General features: G+C 32.8%; 1 protein-coding gene across 11 annotated transcripts in view; it reads left to right on the plus strand.

Annotated features, from left to right (window-relative positions):
• Positions 1 to 19,501, plus strand: part of ANKRD44 (ankyrin repeat domain 44) — a 344,895-nt gene that overhangs the window by 227,533 nt on the left and 97,861 nt on the right. For 7 of the 11 annotated variants that reach the window (XM_051985956.1, XM_051985957.1, XM_051985959.1 and 4 more), the window contains 5 exons: positions 45 to 123; positions 9,781 to 9,895; positions 16,042 to 16,124; positions 17,257 to 17,374; positions 19,430 to 19,498. In XM_051985956.1, the coding sequence (XP_051841916.1) occupies positions 45 to 123; positions 9,781 to 9,895; positions 16,042 to 16,124; positions 17,257 to 17,374; positions 19,430 to 19,498 (464 nt within the window). The remainder of the gene's footprint in view (positions 1 to 44; positions 124 to 9,780; positions 9,896 to 16,041; positions 16,125 to 17,256; positions 17,375 to 19,429; positions 19,499 to 19,501) is intronic. The other 4 variants (XM_051985961.1, XM_051985960.1, XM_051985962.1 and 1 more) reach the window with 1 other exon arrangement.

Genomic DNA, 19,501 nt, shown 5'->3' on the forward strand with positions numbered 1-19,501 from the left:
AGATGACATGAATAAATTATCTTTTCTCTCTCTCTTTTTTAAAGAGTAAGGATGGAAAGAGTCCACTGCACATGACAGCTGTCCATGGAAGGTTCACACGATCACAAACACTCATTCAAAATGGTAAGAGAAGATTCATGTATCCCTTCTTCTGATTTTGGTTTCCAGTCGTTTAAAAATCAAAGGTGATGGCTGTGCTGGTATTTTGCTTTTCATTGTTTGTGAGGATTTTTAAAATGATTATTGAAAGCTCCTTTCTAAAAACTGTCAAACATATCATAAATAATTAGCATAATTATGAGAAACCTTCACATATAAGTCCTAAGGTAAAGGGGTATATGTACTTTGAGATTGTAAAGGATGAACTTACAGTTTCATGGTCCTTCCCTGATCATTTAAAAATAACAAAATTATATTATCATACACATTTATGGGTAAAGTTTAACTTGTTTACAGAAATTAGAATTAAACATGATCCTCTATCCTTAATTTGTGATAATTTTATTCAGACAAACAAAAGAAGAAATGGTAAGAGATTCAGAGGAAGGCAAATCAGAAAATGCAATGGCACTTGGGTCAGAAAATCCAATAAATTTCTAATTCCTAAGTAGTTTATCTCAGCAGTAACTTTCCTTTCATGCCCGCTATAGACAATATAGTTTGTCCTCATCTCTTCCCATCTGGGCTAGTCTAACAACTTAATAACTGGTCTTCCTCATTCCAGACTATTCCCTTTCCAGTCTTTTCATGCTGCTGCTAAAATAATCTTCCAACTCCATCACTCCGAGTTATTCCTAGACTCAGACCTTTGGCAACTCTCCATTGTTTACTAAATAAAGTATTAACTGATACTAGCATTCAAATCCCTTCATAAATTTGGCTCCTATGCAACATTCTAGTCTTATCTCATATTATTACTCTTTACCCCATTAGAAATATTCTTTGTCCTACCCTCTCCTGTATTCTTAGCTTTGCTCATGCTGCTCCCGTGTCCATATTAGAAGTCTGTCTATTTCTTCATGTAAGATTCAAGAGCTTCCTCTTCCATCATATTTCCTGTACTCTCCCAAGGATCTCATTTTCCTCAAATTTCTTTTGGCACTATATGTTTTTTGTATTGTAATTACTTGTATATCTCTTTTAAAATGTAAATTCTTATATCTATGCTTGGGGTCTAGCATAAGACTTTTAAGATAGCAGGTACTTAATAAATGTTTGTTGCAATGAATGAGGTGGGAAAATTATTTTCCACATCAGGAAGGCACTTAAATTGTTGGTTGAATTTTGTTGAGCTATCATAATTGAATATACCTTCTGTATCCCATTTAAAAGAGCTTTTAGGAAAGGGTACTTCCTAGTCTCTCAGAAAGTATTCTTCTCTATTTAACACAGCTCTGTTATATGGTGAAACATTGTAAATTTTGACTTTAATGATTTGGAATTTGTGATCGCAATTGTATCTTTGCTAAGGATGTCAATAGGACAAATAAAATTTTAAAAAGGAATTTCTTTCCTTTGGCAAGATAACATATGTCTTTCTAACATCCTCAAGCACTGAGAGTTTCCTATTTATAAAATAGCATTATGAAGTAATTAGGAATCATTCATAGTTGTTGATTAAAAGAGGTCCCTTCGTGCATTTCAACTAGGTAAGGATTTTTTTATTCTAGTTTTTGTTGATCTTTTCTATATGTTATTTTTATAATAAAATTATATGTTACTTTTAATGGAATTTCAGAATTTAGTCTTCATTAATTCAAACAGCATTTTCCTTTTCTCTCTTCTTTCTGACAGTCTAAAATAGTAAGGTTTTATTATAATTATTGTGAATATAGTTTCTGGAATTATTAATTCTAGAAATAAAATTTTTAAATCTGTAAATACATTTTCATCCAATGAACATGTATTAATGGCATTCTCCTTCTTTCCTTTAACTTTTCCCAATGTCTTATACTTTTGTCTAAAACTATGATTTCTTTAGTGCTAGGAACCCCTAGTATGGTAACTCCCTCTCCTGCTACAGTTCAATAACTTATCTCTAACAACAATGTTAGAGAATTTCTTGAAACTTAAGAAGTTTTGATTTGCCTCTGGTAAAACAGTGTTGGTATGTCACAGAGGGACTTAAACTGGAACACCAATTAAAAAAAGAAATAGAAGACAATATTGATTAAATTTCTCACTAAGACACCATCTTAGTTTCTTTTTCTAACTATAAAAGCAACCATTTTCTTAGTTGCCTTAGTAGCATTCCTTCCCTTATTCAAGTAAAAGCCTATCTACATGAATGAATGAAGGCAGAAAATTAAAAGTTGTAGTTAAGCTACTGTTTATTTCATTTCAATTAATTATATTAAATTGAAATTACAAATCCTTGTCCATTCAGCAATTTATAATTTAATTTATAAATATATTTAAATTTGTTAATTTATTGATTGATCAATGTAAATAAATATCTGGTCATAGTCATTTTTTATAATTTTATATGTAATATAGTTATATATAATACAAATATGTTGTACTAGTTTTATATGTTACTATTAGTTGGATGAAGATACAGCTTTTGTTCAGTATTGATGCTCTCTATAATTGTATTTGTGTGCTGGGAGTCTTAGGGAGCCACACAGGAAAACAGATAGAGGTTCAGGAAGAGCTAGACAGGAACTGAGAGTAAGAAGAGAGAAGGAAGTCTGAGATTGGAGAGTAAAAAGCATCCATATATGCATGTATAATTTCATTTACCTTGTTGAGCTCCACTACCCAAACCATTCTTTATTCTCTTGTATCCCATATTTAAAGAAACTATTAAAAAAACCTTTCCACCAAAATGTTGTTTGTTAATGGAAAGAATCCTAAGAACCCTGAGGCACTTGATAAAAACAACAAAAAAAGTAAATAATACTCTTTCTGTTTACCATCACAAGAGGTTTCTATTTAAACATAATTCAGATTTAATAAGCAATTTTGATGTCTTTCCAGGTTCATTAAAGTAGGATTTTGCTAAATCAGTTTCCAAGTTTCCTATAATTTACTCTTATTTATACCAATCACCATAATTTAGATACAAATCTTTTCATATGCTTTGAAATTAGGAAGATTTTGTAAAGCCCTTTAAACTTTTCTAAAAATCAAAATTCTTTGGATGTTTTCTCATTATTCCTATATTCCCTCATCAGAATTGTTTTGTTTTGTTTTGGTCTGGATTTGTCATTTCATATTCATTATTATTTCTCCCACCTTTCTCTCCTTCCCTGCCATGAACATATATACACATGTTGTTTCTCACATTCCTTTTAAATTGTGAAACTCTGAACTAGGATATGGCAGATAGACACCTAAAATATCTTCTTATCTTTTTAACAACTGTGACTCAGGTTAGCTTTGTTGATAAACAGAATTTCTGAGTCATGTTACTTTATATTTCATTCTGATCTTTGGATATTTTTAACCATATTTGCATAAAGCTTTTCATTCTTGATTTTATGTTTTTTTCCCCATGGTTCTCTGTTTTTCTATTGTTGTACATCTCCTGTGAGCGACTACATCATTTTCTCAGTCTGGAACTAAGTCTTCCTTTGGAATAGTGCTAATATTTTAGTATTCCTTCCACCCATCCCCATCTTTTCCCTCTGCAGTAAGTCTCCAAAAAATTTAATTGAACCATTAGATTTCCAAGTGATAAAAACTGAGGGAAAGTCCATTAATAGTCTATTTATGAGTTCCTATCATCCTATGAATATGCCAACATTCAATTGTAGTTTTTTTCCTCACTACACTCTAGCATTTCCCAAGACCAATTAGCTTTGAAGCTTTAAGGTTAGCTCTAGGGATATAAGTACAGATAGAACAATAAGAACAGATTGTTCCAATAGGACCATCTCTAGACAACTGGAAAGTAGGTGAAATTTTGCTTTTATGTCTCCAATCTTCTCTTTCTTAAGTTTCTCCTTTTGTGGCTACCATCTCCCAAGTGAATTTTCAGAGGAGATGTTTTTCTTTCTGTCAAAATCTGATTCGCATGAAAGGATTTAATGTTATTTAAGTCAATGTTCTTGCCCCTATGTAACAAAGGATCTTTTCCCTTCTTTAAGAAATTTTAAGCATCAGTGAACAAGGCAAGAGGTGAAATATTTTTGCCCTATACAGGTCTTCATCTGCAGTGCTGATTTTAAGGTTCAATTCAGATTTGGAGTTCCATTTTGAGACTAAGCCCCATTAGGCTAGGTCTGTTTGGGGATTTCCAGGCAGGTTTCTGGGTTCTAATTTTGCTTCTAAAAATTCCCAAAGATCCCAGGCTTCAAGAACCAATCCCAGAGGGATCAAAATAGATCTGTTCTCCTGAGCATTCTCTAGTCTTCTTAAATTAATGTTAAATTATCTATCTCAATGTAAAATAGACCTTACTTCTGCTGTGCTGAACTGAGAGGCTCCTGGTCTCACTCTGGCCTGGTCTAGCATGTAGAATTGATATAAATGCCATGACCAAAAGATGCCTTTCACAAGCTATCCTGTGAGAGAGCTAGGCTTGAGCTATTAGCCTTACCTCTGAAAAAAAGATTAAATGAAATTTTATAATGCTTATTTAACAGTCACCTGTATCCAAAATGAAAACTGGGTATATCTCTAGTTGGCATTTAAAAATTCCTCAGGTGAAGTTTTGTTCATCTTTTCTTTTTGTCCTGTTTTGGCTCCTGTCCAAGAAGACTATATATCTCGTATCCCACACCCCTGTCTTTTACAGGCTTCAACTCTCCCCTGATCCTTGTTCTAATCAGCAGAGTTGGGTCAATGTGAGGGATGGACTTTCTTTACTTACCATTATCTGAATCCTAGCCATATGTGGAAATGTTAAAAGTGCTTGGCCAGAGAATGGTCTTTGAAAGTCATTAATACTCATACTGACCAGTGACCTACCCAGAGTGACATGGCTTAGTAAGTGTCTAAGGCCAGATTTGAACTTAGGAAGATGAGTCTTTTGGGTTCCCAGCTCAGGGCTCTAACGACCTGCACCACCTACCTGGCTCTAGCAAATAGTAAGCATTTAACAAATACTTGTGGGTTGACTGATTGATTAGAAAGTGATACCCAGTATTTAATGATATGTGATGTTATCCCATTTTCTTTTTGTGAGACATTAGCCCAACACTGTTTTCTCTGGTGAAGAAATCAAGTTGGGACAAAGAAATCTAAGAAAATCTATAGCCATATTTTATTCAGCAGTTTTGGCTTCTAGATGCTTAAAGTCCCGCCTAACAGGTTACAAAAGTTCATGAAATGTTTTTTTCAAAGAGGGTTTAAAAATAAATTAAGCTTTGGAAGGAAGATTGGAACACTAATGCTGGGATTACTCATTCTGACTTTCTTTGACCTTTTGGTGTGGAATGCCTGTGAGGCAAGTAATTAAGATGACCCCTCTTGTTTGTTCAATAAAACTCTAATTTTAGATGAATAATTAGATAATGTTACATAAATTATCTTTCTTGCTATTACATGGACTATGACACTCTCCAGTTAACATGCTATGCATACTGAAAAACTCTGGTATTTGTTTTTCTTTAACCAATTATTAAGCATTTAACTTGTACTTTCAGGGAAGATTAAATATATTAATTTGCATTTCAATCGGGTTTCAAAGGTTTGTAGTTGAATGTTCCAAGGATTTTTTAAACAAACAGAATTTTAATTTAGTAAAATATTTCATAGTATGAAACATATTCCTTACTTATCTACATAAAAGATAGTTTTATTTTTCCAGTATTTGCTCTAATTTTTAATCAGCTTCAGAGGAGAAATAAACATCAATGAAGGAGAAAATTAATTTACAATTTTTCCAAGTTTCAAAGTGTCCTTGAAAACATTAGTAATTAATAAGAGTAAAAAAAAGTCCCAAACCCCAAAACTTTGCCTGCTTTTTCTTAGTAATCTGCTCTCAGAAATATTCAGTTTTATTTTCTTACTTATCTTTCCAGTTCTTTGAAAGTAATTAATAATTGAGCCCAGAAGTGTCCTTAGTGTAGCCTTATGGAACTTGACTGGAGCACAAAGAAATGTGTACATGTACATTGTGTAGGAAGGAAGGGAGAGATGAAAAGTGGTTATTCATAAAAAGAACTGGGATGAGGCTAGGATAAGAGATTCCATCTTCCTTTGTAAATCTTAGAACCTGCCAACCAAAGAAGTAGAGTTCCATCACTTTCTCATGGTTTTTTTTTTTTTAACTCTTTACTAATTATTTAGCTTTAAATTGTCTTTTTAAAGCTGGATAAGCCTTTGGTTAAGTGTGGCCCTACAAATGTCCTGTGACCAGTCAAAAAAAGAGTTCTGGGCTTTATTTGTTGGCTTAGACCATCCACATTTATTTAGATATAGTTCTGTGGTGCCCATGGTTGATAGGTAAAGTCCTATTTCTAAGGATGCTTTCTAGGATACACAAAAGCAGTTACTTCTAAATTCAACCTAAATTAAAATAATTTCTTCTAAGTCTTTGGAAGAGCAGAAAAATAATTATTTTTATAGTATATAAAAATAAAGATTTGTGGGAAGATAAAATTGCATGGTGTTCCAGCCATTTGTAATTTGTGTCATACATAGCAATCAAAAGGGAAATATACAAACTAAAACAGTTTAAATTTTTTTTTTTTTAACAAAACCAGTTTTTAAAATAGTCCTTTCCAAATCTTAAATGTGGCATGTTTGTTGACTGGCAGAAAATGAACATATTTCACAATTTATACCATAACAAACATCTTTCTCCAGTCTTACTCAAATGCTTCATTGTGATAATAGCAGTGAACTGTGGCTTCTTGAAGGCTATCTCAGCTGACCCCAACTCTGATGGGTTCTTCTGTGCCAAGCAACTTTACTTAAGTTCCTGTGTCTACTATCCAAATGCCAACAACTGAGTTCCAAGAGGTATATCTCCAGTAAACGATTATTAGACAATGAATTCTTTGGCCTGAGCAATCTACAAAATACAGAGAAGTAAAAATAGGATGCCCAGCCTTGCAATCTTGTTATATTTCTGAAATGATAACAGCAGGGCAGTAAAAGAGGCGAATGTGTATTTTTTTCCCTTGCAGAGATGGTTGTCAGGCATTTACCAGCTCACCACTACCTAGCACCTTATTTATTTATTTATTTTTGTTCACACAGCTATCAAATTCAGGTTCTCATTGCCTTTTACCTGGACTATTGCAATCTTCTAATTGACATTTTTGCCTCAAGTCCCTTGGCACTCCAACAAATACTTTACCCAGTTCTCAAAGTGATTTTCTTTAAATGGGGATCTAATCAGGTTCCTTCCCCTTTCCCACACTTAATAAACTTTAGTAGTGCCCTATAACATCTAGGATCAAATATAAATCCCTATCGCAATTAACACTCTTCACAATCTGCTCCCTATCTGCCTTTCTAGTCTCCAAATCTTATTTCACTGTACTCCATGCCTCTTGTTATGTGCTCTTCTTCCTCCACTCCCTCTCCCTGACTTCCTTCAAGATTCAACTCACATCTTATCTCCTACAGGAAGCCATTGCCTTCTAAGGTTACCTTTTGTCTTCCCTACGTGTATATTACATATACCTATTTTCATACCTATTATCTTCCCCATTAGAATGTAAGCTACTTATGGAGACTATTTTTTTTTTAATGTTTCATTATAATTTTACAAAGGCTTGGCTAAAAACAAAATTATATTTAGTATGAAATATCCATCCCTTTATGATAAATGAAGGGTGAAAGTGTGTACAGAAGGGAGAAAAACAGAAAATCTTCCAGTTCTTTTTTAAAAATTTCAATAGTATTTAATGTTTCCAATTTTCAACACAATTTAATTTTTTTCAATAATATATAATCTAATAAATTAATTTTTCCAATTATATGTAAAGATGTTTTTCAACATTCATTTTTGTAAGAGTTTGAGTTCCAAATTTTTTTTCACCCTCATTCCCTTATCCATGGATGCTATTTTTGTATTTCTACTGTTATATTATGTTTTTCTATGAATAGAGTTCTAGATCTAAAGTCAGGAAAACCTACTAGTTGTTTGATCATGGCCAATGGTATGCTGGTCTTGGAGGAGTGAGAGCTTCTTAGAGATTGCCTCAATTTTTTCAATGAAAAAAAAATGAGGGCCTCTCCTAAAAAGGAGAGGAAGAAGTAAGTAGTTTAATAAGAGTAGAGAAATAGCTGTGATACTATGGAGTTCCATTAGGGAAGAGTAAAAAGCTTTTCTGTTACTTTTTCCTATAAGACATAAACATAGGATCACTCAGCTGCTGGGAATCATTTCCTGGATATTTCTGTTCTTTAAAATGTAATGTTTTAATGATCTAGTCTTTGATATTAGATATTAACTTGACTTCCATGTATTCCATGAAGTCTGATTATAACCATAAATTCATATTCACCAAAGGGCCTTTTATTTCTTAAAATATACTATAGCTTGAAACCAGGCCAGCCTGACTCTTGTGTTGAATAAAAAGCTGAATAAATGGGATTAGGATTTGGGAGAGTTTTGCTGACCATCTCTGAACCTTGAGATTTCTGAATGAAGTCTCAGAAATACATGTTTGTATTTTTGTTTTTTATTTTTTTGCTCAACTAACTTGCTCAAAGTTAACTGACTTGTCAAGTATGAATTGTCAGTTAAATTTGTTGTTTTCTTTAGTGCTCTGGACCATTTGTTCCCTAAGGAAAATGGTTGAGAAACTGGACCATCAAGAATTACATTTTTTTGATACCCCAAATATATTGGATGCTTTCTTTGTAATAGTTTAAAATGCAATAATATTGAAAGTATAAATCAATTTACAGCAAGAAAAATATGAAAAAAAATTAATACTTTCTTTTTCTTGTTTGATGGTTCTTTCTTTGCCTCTTTGACTTCGTTCTTCCTTATCCTATAAACTTTTGCATAGCTTTCACCACAGATTTTACCAGGCAATTCTCTCTATTTTTATGCACAATATTTGTACAATATGCACAATTATGCACAAATAAACATTTATCATATGACTGTACCTTTTCCTCTTTTATCTCTTTATTTATTTTCTAACACTATTTTCTTTCTTAGATTTAGACTCTTTGATAGTAGGAACTGTTTTCATCACTGTCATTTTATGCTTGATATACCACTTAAAATTGCTACTAAAAGTACCAAGAGGAGATTAAAATGGATTTTTACTAATTTCAATTTCAATGTTTCCATGCATGCCTTTATGGATTTCTTACAGACCCATAGAATTTCAGAGTTGAAAAGGACTCATTTGAGACTGTATCTTAAGCTGGGTAGTTAAAATATTTCCATTCTCATTTTTAATAGTTTAGATCATTTCATTATGTTTTAACATAATTTTATTTATATAGTTGAGGTTGGTTTGTTTTTTGGTTGATTTTTTTTTTCATCAGGTAAATATTGAGATTTAAATGGGCCTCAACATTTCATTTTTATTAAATTTGATTACATTCTTAGTTTAGAGCAGAAAAGCAATTGTGACAATATGAGACTTGCCTTAGGGGAACTTTTAACACAATCTCTTTGGATTAGACATATACTGTAAAATGTAATCCTCAGAGATATTCTCTCTCCTTCTCTCTTTCCCTCTCTCTCCTTCTCTCTCCCTTTCTTTCCCTCTCTCCTTCCATCTATGTATTGTCTTACCATAAAGATACATATTTGGTAGGGAAACAAATGGACATTTTGTGAATTAGAATACCGTATCATCCATCCATTGAATATCTCTAAATCCTTGCATTATGTTATATTAAAATCTGTTTCAGGAGGTGAAATTGATTGTGTGGATAAGGATGGCAACACCCCTCTCCATGTGGCTGCAAGATATGGTCATGAGCTTTTGATTAACACCTTAATAACCAGCGGAGCTGACACAGCCAAGTAGGTTATAGAAAAAAATACTGTTCAATAATTGTCAGATACTAGTAATGCTGCTAAATAGATTTCACCATGCAGGAAATTTACTCAGGTTAGAGATAAAGCCCTACTACTGCTTGAAAAACAAAGTCAGTTTGAAATAAAATAGCTTTTAATGGCAGATGTGACTAAGAGATGGGTTATCTTTTAGTTACTTGAGGGTACTAATATGTTTCAGCATACTTTCATTAAAGGTCACAGGAATTTAGAACTGGAAAGACTTTTAGATATCATTTAGTCAAATTCCTCTGTTTTATAGATGAGAATCCAAAACTAAAATAAGTGACTTGCTAACAATCTACAAATGATAATTGAGCTTTATTCTAGATTCTGCATTCTAATGATGCTATTTTTCAAGTTAGAAAACTTCTTCCAGAAGTTTTCCTTCTAGAAAAAGGGTGTGCTTAGAATTCTGGTGTTGGGGTCTGAAGGACTGAGTCCAATTTTACCTCTGATACATTCTGTGAGACCAAGAAGAGAATTACTTAAATCTCTCAAAGCCTCAGTTTCACCAAGTGGAAAGTGCAGAGAATAATACCTATAGTACCAATTCTCAAGGAGTGTTAGGAAGCCCAAATGAGATAATATATTGAAAGTACTTTGCAAACTATATAATACTGTTTAAATGCCAGTTATTATAATTTTTATTATTATAATTATTAGTGTAACTGAGTAGAAGAAATAATATCTTATATAATAAAAAAGAATGTATATTGGTGCTTACATTCTCCTTTTACTCTGTTTTGTTTTCATGTTTAACTGTTAATGTCTGTTTTGGTTGCAGAACTAGCAATTGATTGTATTTGCTACATTATAAAAGGTGACTATGAACTAAAGTTTTCACTTTAATTCCAGAGTCATTCTTTGAGTGCTTATGGTAGGTCTAGTACTATGCTACATGATGTAGAGAAAAAGGAAAAAAATATGTGACACGATCTCTGATCTCAGGTTGCAGTCTTTTGTGAGATCCAAGATGCAACTGAAACATAAAATTATGTAATGAAAATACTGCCAAAATATGAGATATACATAATAAGTATCCTTGGTAGTCTAAGGAAAAAAATAAATGAAGACTGATCAACACTGAAGGGCCTTCAGAGAGGGAATGGATTCGAAGCATGAGCTGAATTTGGAAATGTGAAGAAAGGCTGCATGTGTTAGGCAAGTCTCTAAACTCTGCCTCAGTATTCTCATGTGTAAAATGAGCTAAAGTAGGAAATGGCAAACTACTTTAGTATCTTTGCCAAGAAAACCTCAAATAGGGTAATGAAAAGTTGGACACAACTGAAAAACAAGTGAATAACAACAAAAGTGTGTGTTGAGAATGGGGGGGAAGTGGAAAGTTATAACCAAAAAGGTACAAAAGTATGAGTAAAGTTGTGAAAGTAATAATGGGCAGAGTGGGATTTACCCCTGTTGAGGCTAAACTCTCAAAGGCTGGGAACTACTTGTTATATCCCCAGTGTGAGGTTGCCTTGCATATAGTAGACATATAGTAAAACATATGCTGGTTCAATTGAATTAAATTGAGAGCAGAGGTCGGTGAATAGAGCAGTCTAAGGCTTTGGGAATGGATTTAGAGAGGAGCGAGAGGAAAGAGTGAATTTGTAAGATAGTACCAGATTATATTGAAGACCTTCAATATCAGAAAGGAATTTGGACATGATATCAAAAGAATAGATACCACACTCTCAATCAGAAGAATGGAATCAAGATTCTCCTAAATTTGCCTTCAGTTACCAAATTTGGGCAAAAAAAAAAAAAAAAAGTGAACATCTTTCTCTAGAGTAATATAAAAAATGAGTGAGTCTAAACATATATCAGGTTGTTTTTAAAGACAGATTTATTAAAGATCACGTCTTTGGGGCTTGAGGTATAGATCATATGAGGCATTATTTTATTTGTTTATGACAATATAAAATAGGAATGTATAGTCATTCTGATGAATTCATATGGGGAGGGAGAGAAAGAGGTCAGTTCCAGGGGAAAAGTACTTTTTGGTTGGGAAGTTGAAAATTAGGAGAAACTCCAATAGATAGAAAATTATAGTTAGGAGACCTAACTATTTTCTATATATTTTTGTTTCTCATTTAAGTCCCCTTTATTTGTAAAGGATATTAACCTGTTTGTGTTACTATTTCTTTTTCATATAGAAAAATAAATAACATATCACAAGATCACAGATCTAGATTTCAAGAGACTTAGCTAATCTATCTCCATTTCACAAATGAGGCCTTTTTGTGATAAAACCATTTAGTGTCTGTTAAACCTTTAAGTTATATTTTTAAAAATGTTAACTGATGTAAAGTCATTCCCAGGATTTAAGGAATCAGTTTCTTAACACAACCTGCTTTGAGCTACTTTACTCATACAGCAAGTTAGCTGATATTTTTGATGAACCAAAAGAGAATGTTTTATAATGAATAACCATTGCTCAAAATAGTCTACCAATTTGGTTAGTTATACTTACTTGTATATTTTATTTCTTATAGAATTTAAGAGTTGGGAGGACTATTAGATATCATTTTGTCTAGATGAAGAAACTGAGTTAGAAGAAGGGAAGTGACTTGCTTAGAATTAGAGGAATTTGAATCCAGGTCTTCTGATAACCCAGTCCAGTGATCTTTTCATGACATCATTTATTGACGTCTTTGATGAGATCTGTGAAATCAATTGATTTTCAGACCTCATTTACTCTGAAGTTAAGAAAGACAGATAAATGTTGAATCAGAAAAAAAAATGAATCATTTCGATTCTATCAATTTTTACATAAAGCCAAGTAAAAGTAGTAACTGAAATGAAATTGACTTTTTATTTTGCTGAAATTATTCATTGCTGTTTTAGTGTCATTTGGAGATTTTATTTCCTAATTTTGAACTTGATGAGATACAATAGTCTATTCATACTTGATTAGAATCAATAAAGTCCCTTTTTATGTAGATAATTTTGCCATATTTCTTTTCTGTATAAGGTGTCTTTAAAACATCTTTAAAATGATGTGGGTTTTTGGGGTTTTTTGAACTGCATTGTTTTTAAAGTTTTGACTGAGAAGGTCTTAAATTTGCTTCAATTACACAAACATCCATTTTTCCTTTAATTTCAATCTTGAAGATATATTCTATTAGCATCAATAACATCCATTTGAATGTAGATAATATTACTTGCATCTGAACTGAAATCTTTGCCATTTCAGTACAAATGCTGAAAGGACTGCCTTTGGTTAGGCAGAAAAAGAAATTGAACCCCAAATGAATTTTTATGCATCTTCTTAAGTCACAGATGAGGTTTACAAATAAAAAAAATAAAGTGAAATATTTACTAATAATATGTATTGATGATGAACTATAAGTTAGTTATGTATAATAGAAAGAGTACTGAACCAGGCATTAAGAGCCAGGTTGAAAGCCAGGCTTTCAGCCACTTCCAACTTATAAGATCCTGGGCAAGTCACGATGCCTATAATTTCTTTTTCTGTAAAATTAGAATAATAACATTTGCAGTGTCTGACTTAGAGAATGATTGTGAGGGGGAGATGAAACAAAAGTATACGAAGTACTTTATAACTATAGAGTGTTCTACAAATGTAAATTATTGCTATTCTCTCTACCTGGGAACTTGAGTAAGAAGTCTGTTGAAAAGAACTAGTAGTAAAATCTGCCAAATCCATAGTACCTTTCCTGCTAAAAGATAATTTACCCTGTTTGTATTCTTGCTCCCAGTAGACTTTTTCTCTGAAATCTTACCTGAGTATCTCATCATAGTATGGAGGTGACCCACTGTAATAAGGTTATACAATCAGAGTAGAAGCTTTGAGCAGCTGTTGGAAGTAAAAAAAAGTTTGGACTCCAGGTCCCATAAAAGAGTCCATATTTCTCATCTAAGGTCCAGCATAACTAAATTCAAAGACTCTCCTTATTATAGGGTTGGTGACAAAAGGGGTAACTTTTCTGGCCATAGCAGTCTATGGAATCTTCCACTGAGACATGGAATGTTTGTAAAAATAAAAATATTAGCTCTTTTGAAATACTTTTGCTGTATTTGCATTTGAATATGAATAGCTTTTGTTGTGGGTATTATTGAATAATTAAGGAGTTATAGAATCAAAAACACTAAGAAATCCTTCATCCAGGACCTAGCCCTAGGAAAATTTATTTCTAAAGCACTAAATGTGGATAGACCTTCCATACATATTGACAAATATATTTAATCATTTAATTTGCCACAAATTCCAATCACAAAACTATTAGTCTCACCCCAACCCATCCCATTTCCAACCCCCACAAAAGAAAGGCGTAAGCTTTCTTTCAGGTTTGCTTGGAGCTTCATTTAGCAAGGAACTTTCAAAGCATGTGGCACATAAAAATATTTAACGGCTGCTTCTGTTCTCATGAAGACTGAAAAATATCTTTGATGGTATTTACAGAAAATGTGTCTTTTCCCATCCCCCCACTTGTACCCTTTTGCAGGCATCAAGGTCAGTCACTGATGCAACTGCTTCTCAGATTTTTTTTTTTAAACGATGAGGGAGGCAATTACAAGGAGCTTTCCTCAACCTGACATTACCAGGAAGATGGGCAAATTGCATTTCTTGATGGATGCCAGCCATTATAGAGACCAGGTTGGAAATCTTCATCTAGGAACAGTAAATGAAGGGAGAAAAGAGGGAGAAAAAATGCTAATAAATAGAAAAGAGCCAATATGATAAGAGTGATACTTAGACAGCATGATTTGTAAGGGCACTGGATATCATGAATAGTAGATATGTTCATATCCACATATATGTGTGAAGATGTAACTACACAATTATTTGAGGAATAGAAAATTACATAACCAAAGCTTAGAAATGCAAATTACATAGGCAATCAAAGTCGTTTTGTGGAGCATATGCCAATTTATTTCTGAGGCAGAATATTGCTTGGCCAATTTACATTAGAGAAGACCCATAGATAGTTAACTCTGGCAGGAGGTAAATTTATTTAGGGCTGTCACTGATGGCTGCAATGAAGTTGCAAAGTCTGAAATATCTTGTTCAAACAACTGAATGTGAGAAAATGTGATGTTGTGACATCTAATTTTGATACTAATTGCCATCAAGTAGAATTGGTCATAAGGTATATTCTTCCTGCGTGACACATTAAAATGAGCTTAATTACAGAAGTTTCCCAAGCACCTCATTATAAGTATGGCTATCTTTCTATAACATGATCCCATTGCATAGATCTCCAGAACAGCATTATAAGTGAGATTCCAATGTTTTTCATTATTTTTGTAGTTCTTTTTTTTTTTTTCAGAACTATTTGGGCTACTGCAATAAATTCAGTTCTAAAGATTTATCTCTGTTAATTCTCATACCTACCTGTTTGCACACTATACATTTTTCAAAAAGAAAATACACAATATGAAAAAATATTAAAGACATGAAGATTTCCCCTGCACAATATAAGTGCTCATTTTCTTTAAGAAAAGCTTGAACCTGGTTTTGTTTGTAGAACCTGATCCAATAGATGAACAGATATTTTTTCCCCTTGTTTTCCAATTCCTAATACAGAGATGGAAAAGTTTCTTGATAAATATATTGAATGCTTTGTTATGCATATTATTTTCCATCCCAAGAACAAGTCAAAATAGATTTTAGTGTTAGATATTGGAGCTGGTTAGCTTAATAAAAATTATAGAGAATATTGATAGAGCTATAATTCCCTTAACCTCAAGTGAATGTTTATAGCTTTTATCAGGATAGACTTGGAAAAATAAAATGTTTATCTAAAACTGTTTAGAGAATTATTTACAGAAATATATTGGTGGGCAACATAATGAGTTAGAGTGCTTGACCAGGTGTTAGCAAGATCTAAGTTTAAATTCAATCTCAGATATTTACTATTTATGTGACTATGGGTGGGTATTTATGTACAACTTCTATTTCTCTCAGTTTTCTCATCAATAAAATGGGGATAATAATAGAGTAATAAAGTATCTGCTTCCCAGTGTTTCTTTGAGGAAAAAATTAAATAATGTTTTAAAAGTATTTCGTAAACCACGAAACACTATACAAACTGTTATTATTATTGTTGTTGTTGCTATTGTTATCGTATGGTGGTCCTGTTTTTCAGATGCGGTATCCACAGTATGTTCCCCTTACATTTAGCAGCACTGAATGCTCACTCTGACTGCTGCAGAAAGTTGTTGTCTTCAGGTAGGTACATCCACTAGCCAGGATGAAGTTTAATTAATAGTTTGAGTCATGTGGCTTTAGTGGATGGTTGAAAACAGTATCTGCCTGTGTTTCATGTCATTGGGCTGACTTGGTCCCTGGGTTATGTATAGCTTTCCTAACTGCATGTTGATTCATTCCCAGCAGCCCTTGTACTGAAGTTCCTCTGAATGCCTCTATCCTCCTGTCCATTACTGGGAGTTATGGTTTAGCATCATTTAGGTTTGGGTGATATAGGAACTTGATTGAATCATAAGAAGTAAACAAAATTTTAGGCTGTTTTAACATTTTATTTAAAAAAAGAAAGAACCAAAATATCATTTTTACATGGAGTCTGCATATCTTTGTAATGAATTTTTGCCAATTTAGTTAAGTCTCTTTCTTATGGGACTACTTCAAATTGAAAAATTCCTTTACAGGTTGGAAAAGATAGTCTTATAGTATTGTCTCATGCTACCTAATTTGTGGCAAGCTTTTTGTTTATCATGTTACCACTAGGGATCCTATCTATTTTTCCTCTTCTTAAAACTAGAATTCATTTCCTATCTCCAAACCTATGTGTACAGTTTTCCCTGGGCTTCCAAAGCAAAAAGGGGCTGACATGATTACCAGACACACATTGTCTGTGAGCTAATTGTTCAGACAACTCAGAAATTTATTTTCTATCTAGTCCATTACTTATAGCTGATCTTGCTTTCCCAGCTTTGGGCATGTGTAAAAATAGCCCCTGCATGAAGGCATGTTTTTTACACTTCCAATCAACCAGAAAGGTGGAAATTCACTTAAAAAAAAATCTCCTGATAGCATGTTAAGCTTCCTTCTTTGGATTCCATGTTTTCTTCATGTCTTTGTCTGCCAATCTGCTGTCCTAGTTATCTCCAATCACTTTCATAAATTTCTACTGTGATTGAAAAATGGCGCTGTGATGCATCCAGGGCTGAATGTGAAAATAAATTCTTCTTGACTTCATGCTTCTTCTTCTTATAGAATCGCCAAGCTTGAGCAGTTACTCTTCGTTTCCATGACAACCTCTTGCTGACTACAATTGCTTGCACTCTGGTTTTTCTACTAACTGATTTTTCTGTCTCTGCAATGTTTCTTGTGGTTTAACTAGGACAAAAGTATAGCATAGTGTCCTTGTTTAGTAATGAGCACGTGCTGTCTGCAGGCTTTGAAATAGACACACCAGATAAATTTGGAAGAACCTGCCTTCATGCTGCTGCCGCAGGAGGGTGAGTAATTGGTCATTTTGAATTGTTAGTTCATGAATTAATTGCTGCTGGGTCTTGACTGGCAAATGGGTGTTTGTCAACCAACACTCTTTTTCTGCTTAAAGAATCTCAGTCATTTAAAAGAAAGCCACATGTTTTGTTTCCTCAGATCACTTTTTTTTTCTCTCCAAAGAAATTATTTAATGGAGTTTGAAAAGAGACCAAGTTCACATATAAAGTTCACATCATGTTTTTTTTTTTTTTTTTTTAAAGGAGTTTGTCTTCAATCTTGAAGAAAGATATTGGTAACCATACATGCACACACACAAATTAAAACATTCACAATTCTTTGGTTTTCCTCTTACTTTTCTGTTACTATCACCTATTTATTAGAAAGATAAAACTAAATAACTTCCCTTTCATTTCTAGCCATTCCTTTCCCCCCTCACTTTAGAATACCATTTTAAGACTTTTTTGTGTGTACTAATGTAAAAAGAATGTAGAAATAACATAAGCAAAGAACACAAGATCATATGCCCATAGTTCTTTTGGTGAAACTATTGGGAATATTATTTATATGATGCCTTTTTTTTTTCTATTCCAGACATCTGAATGCAATTTCAGTCAATAAACTAATGATATATAAAAGAACACATTTACTAAAAACTTCTTTCATATTTACTAAAATTATTGAGTGAAGATGTTACGTTTTCCATTTTGTGGCCAGTGTATAACTGATGTGGCCCCAAAATACATCCTTAAATGTTTTTATTTTATCGGCTTCCCATTATAATGAGAATTATGTTCAATAGCTGCCTATATTGTACCAACTCAATACCATGAATGGCTTGGAAAGTGCTTGTATTTAATGCTTAAACAGGTTACACTCTAACCTGAATGTATAATAAGGCTTATCATAAATTGAATTGAATTTATTTGATTACCATCAGTGATAAATTAAACTTTTTAAAAAAAATCTGAGTTAATAACTAGCATTTACTTAGTGCTTTATGATTTGCATTGCATTGTATGTTATATCCTTTGATCATCATACAACCCTATGAGGTAGGTATTATTATTATTCCCATTTTACATGTGAAATATGAGGCTAAGATAGGGTTAGTGGCTTTTCCAGAGTCACTAAGCTCATTATAGAAATAAGATTTGAATTTGGATCTTCCTGACTCCAAGCTCAGCATACTTCTCTCCCATACTACTTAGTAGCATTTAAATAATGATTTGGTTAGTTTATGATAATTAATTTAGAACAGTGATGAATAGTTTGCTTTCCTATAGACCTGCTATTTTAAAACAGATTTGTATAAAAAGTGTTTGTATTCAGTTTTGGATTTGTGACTGAAACACCTATTAGCATTAGTATTGGTTGCTTAACCTACTATAGGAAAATACACTCCAATGAGCTTCTTTCTGTTTGCCTACTAAACATGATTTATTGCTTCTGTGAATGACAAAGGAGCTTTAGAAGATTACTTTGCTTCATTACATCATTTTCAGCTATGGTTCTTGCACATTTATTTACCTAGATTACAAAGACAGGGAAATGCAGCTGTTTTATTTTCCATTAAGGGCTGTCTGGGCTGAAAATGGTTATCGTGGCAAACTCATTCAGTTGTGATAAAAAGTAATACTCATCCACTTTGGCTCATTGTTTAAGGATGACATGAAATTATTGTAGATTTAAGTGCCTAAACCCCATTTTTTATATTAAATGATCATTTAATAAACTATGGTTTTTTTTAAATGTATTTGGATAAATAATGAAGCATCCTTAAAAGATTTGGCTATGTAATAATCATTAAGGATAATTTAAAATAATATTCACGGAAGTAGAGCTGCTTAATTAGGGTATTGATTTTATTGATCTAAGGAACCTGTTTTCAAGAAGACTGTTGAAACTTTAGCTGTGCCAGAGATGAAGTTAGTATAATCTGTTTACTTTTATTAGTAGAATTTAAGCCAAAAGTTACAGTGAAGTAGTTAGCTTTAGCTTAGTAAACACAGAAGGGAACACAGTTCACATTTATTTTCTTAATGATTTGTTTCCTATCTTTCCAGTAATGTGGAATGTATAAAACTCTTGCAGAGCAGTGGAGCAGATTTCAGTAAGAAGGATAAATGTGGGAGGTA

This window comes from Antechinus flavipes, chromosome 3, assembly GCF_016432865.1.
Source record: "Antechinus flavipes isolate AdamAnt ecotype Samford, QLD, Australia chromosome 3, AdamAnt_v2, whole genome shotgun sequence".
NCBI classification, from domain to species: domain Eukaryota; kingdom Metazoa; phylum Chordata; class Mammalia; order Dasyuromorphia; family Dasyuridae; genus Antechinus; species Antechinus flavipes.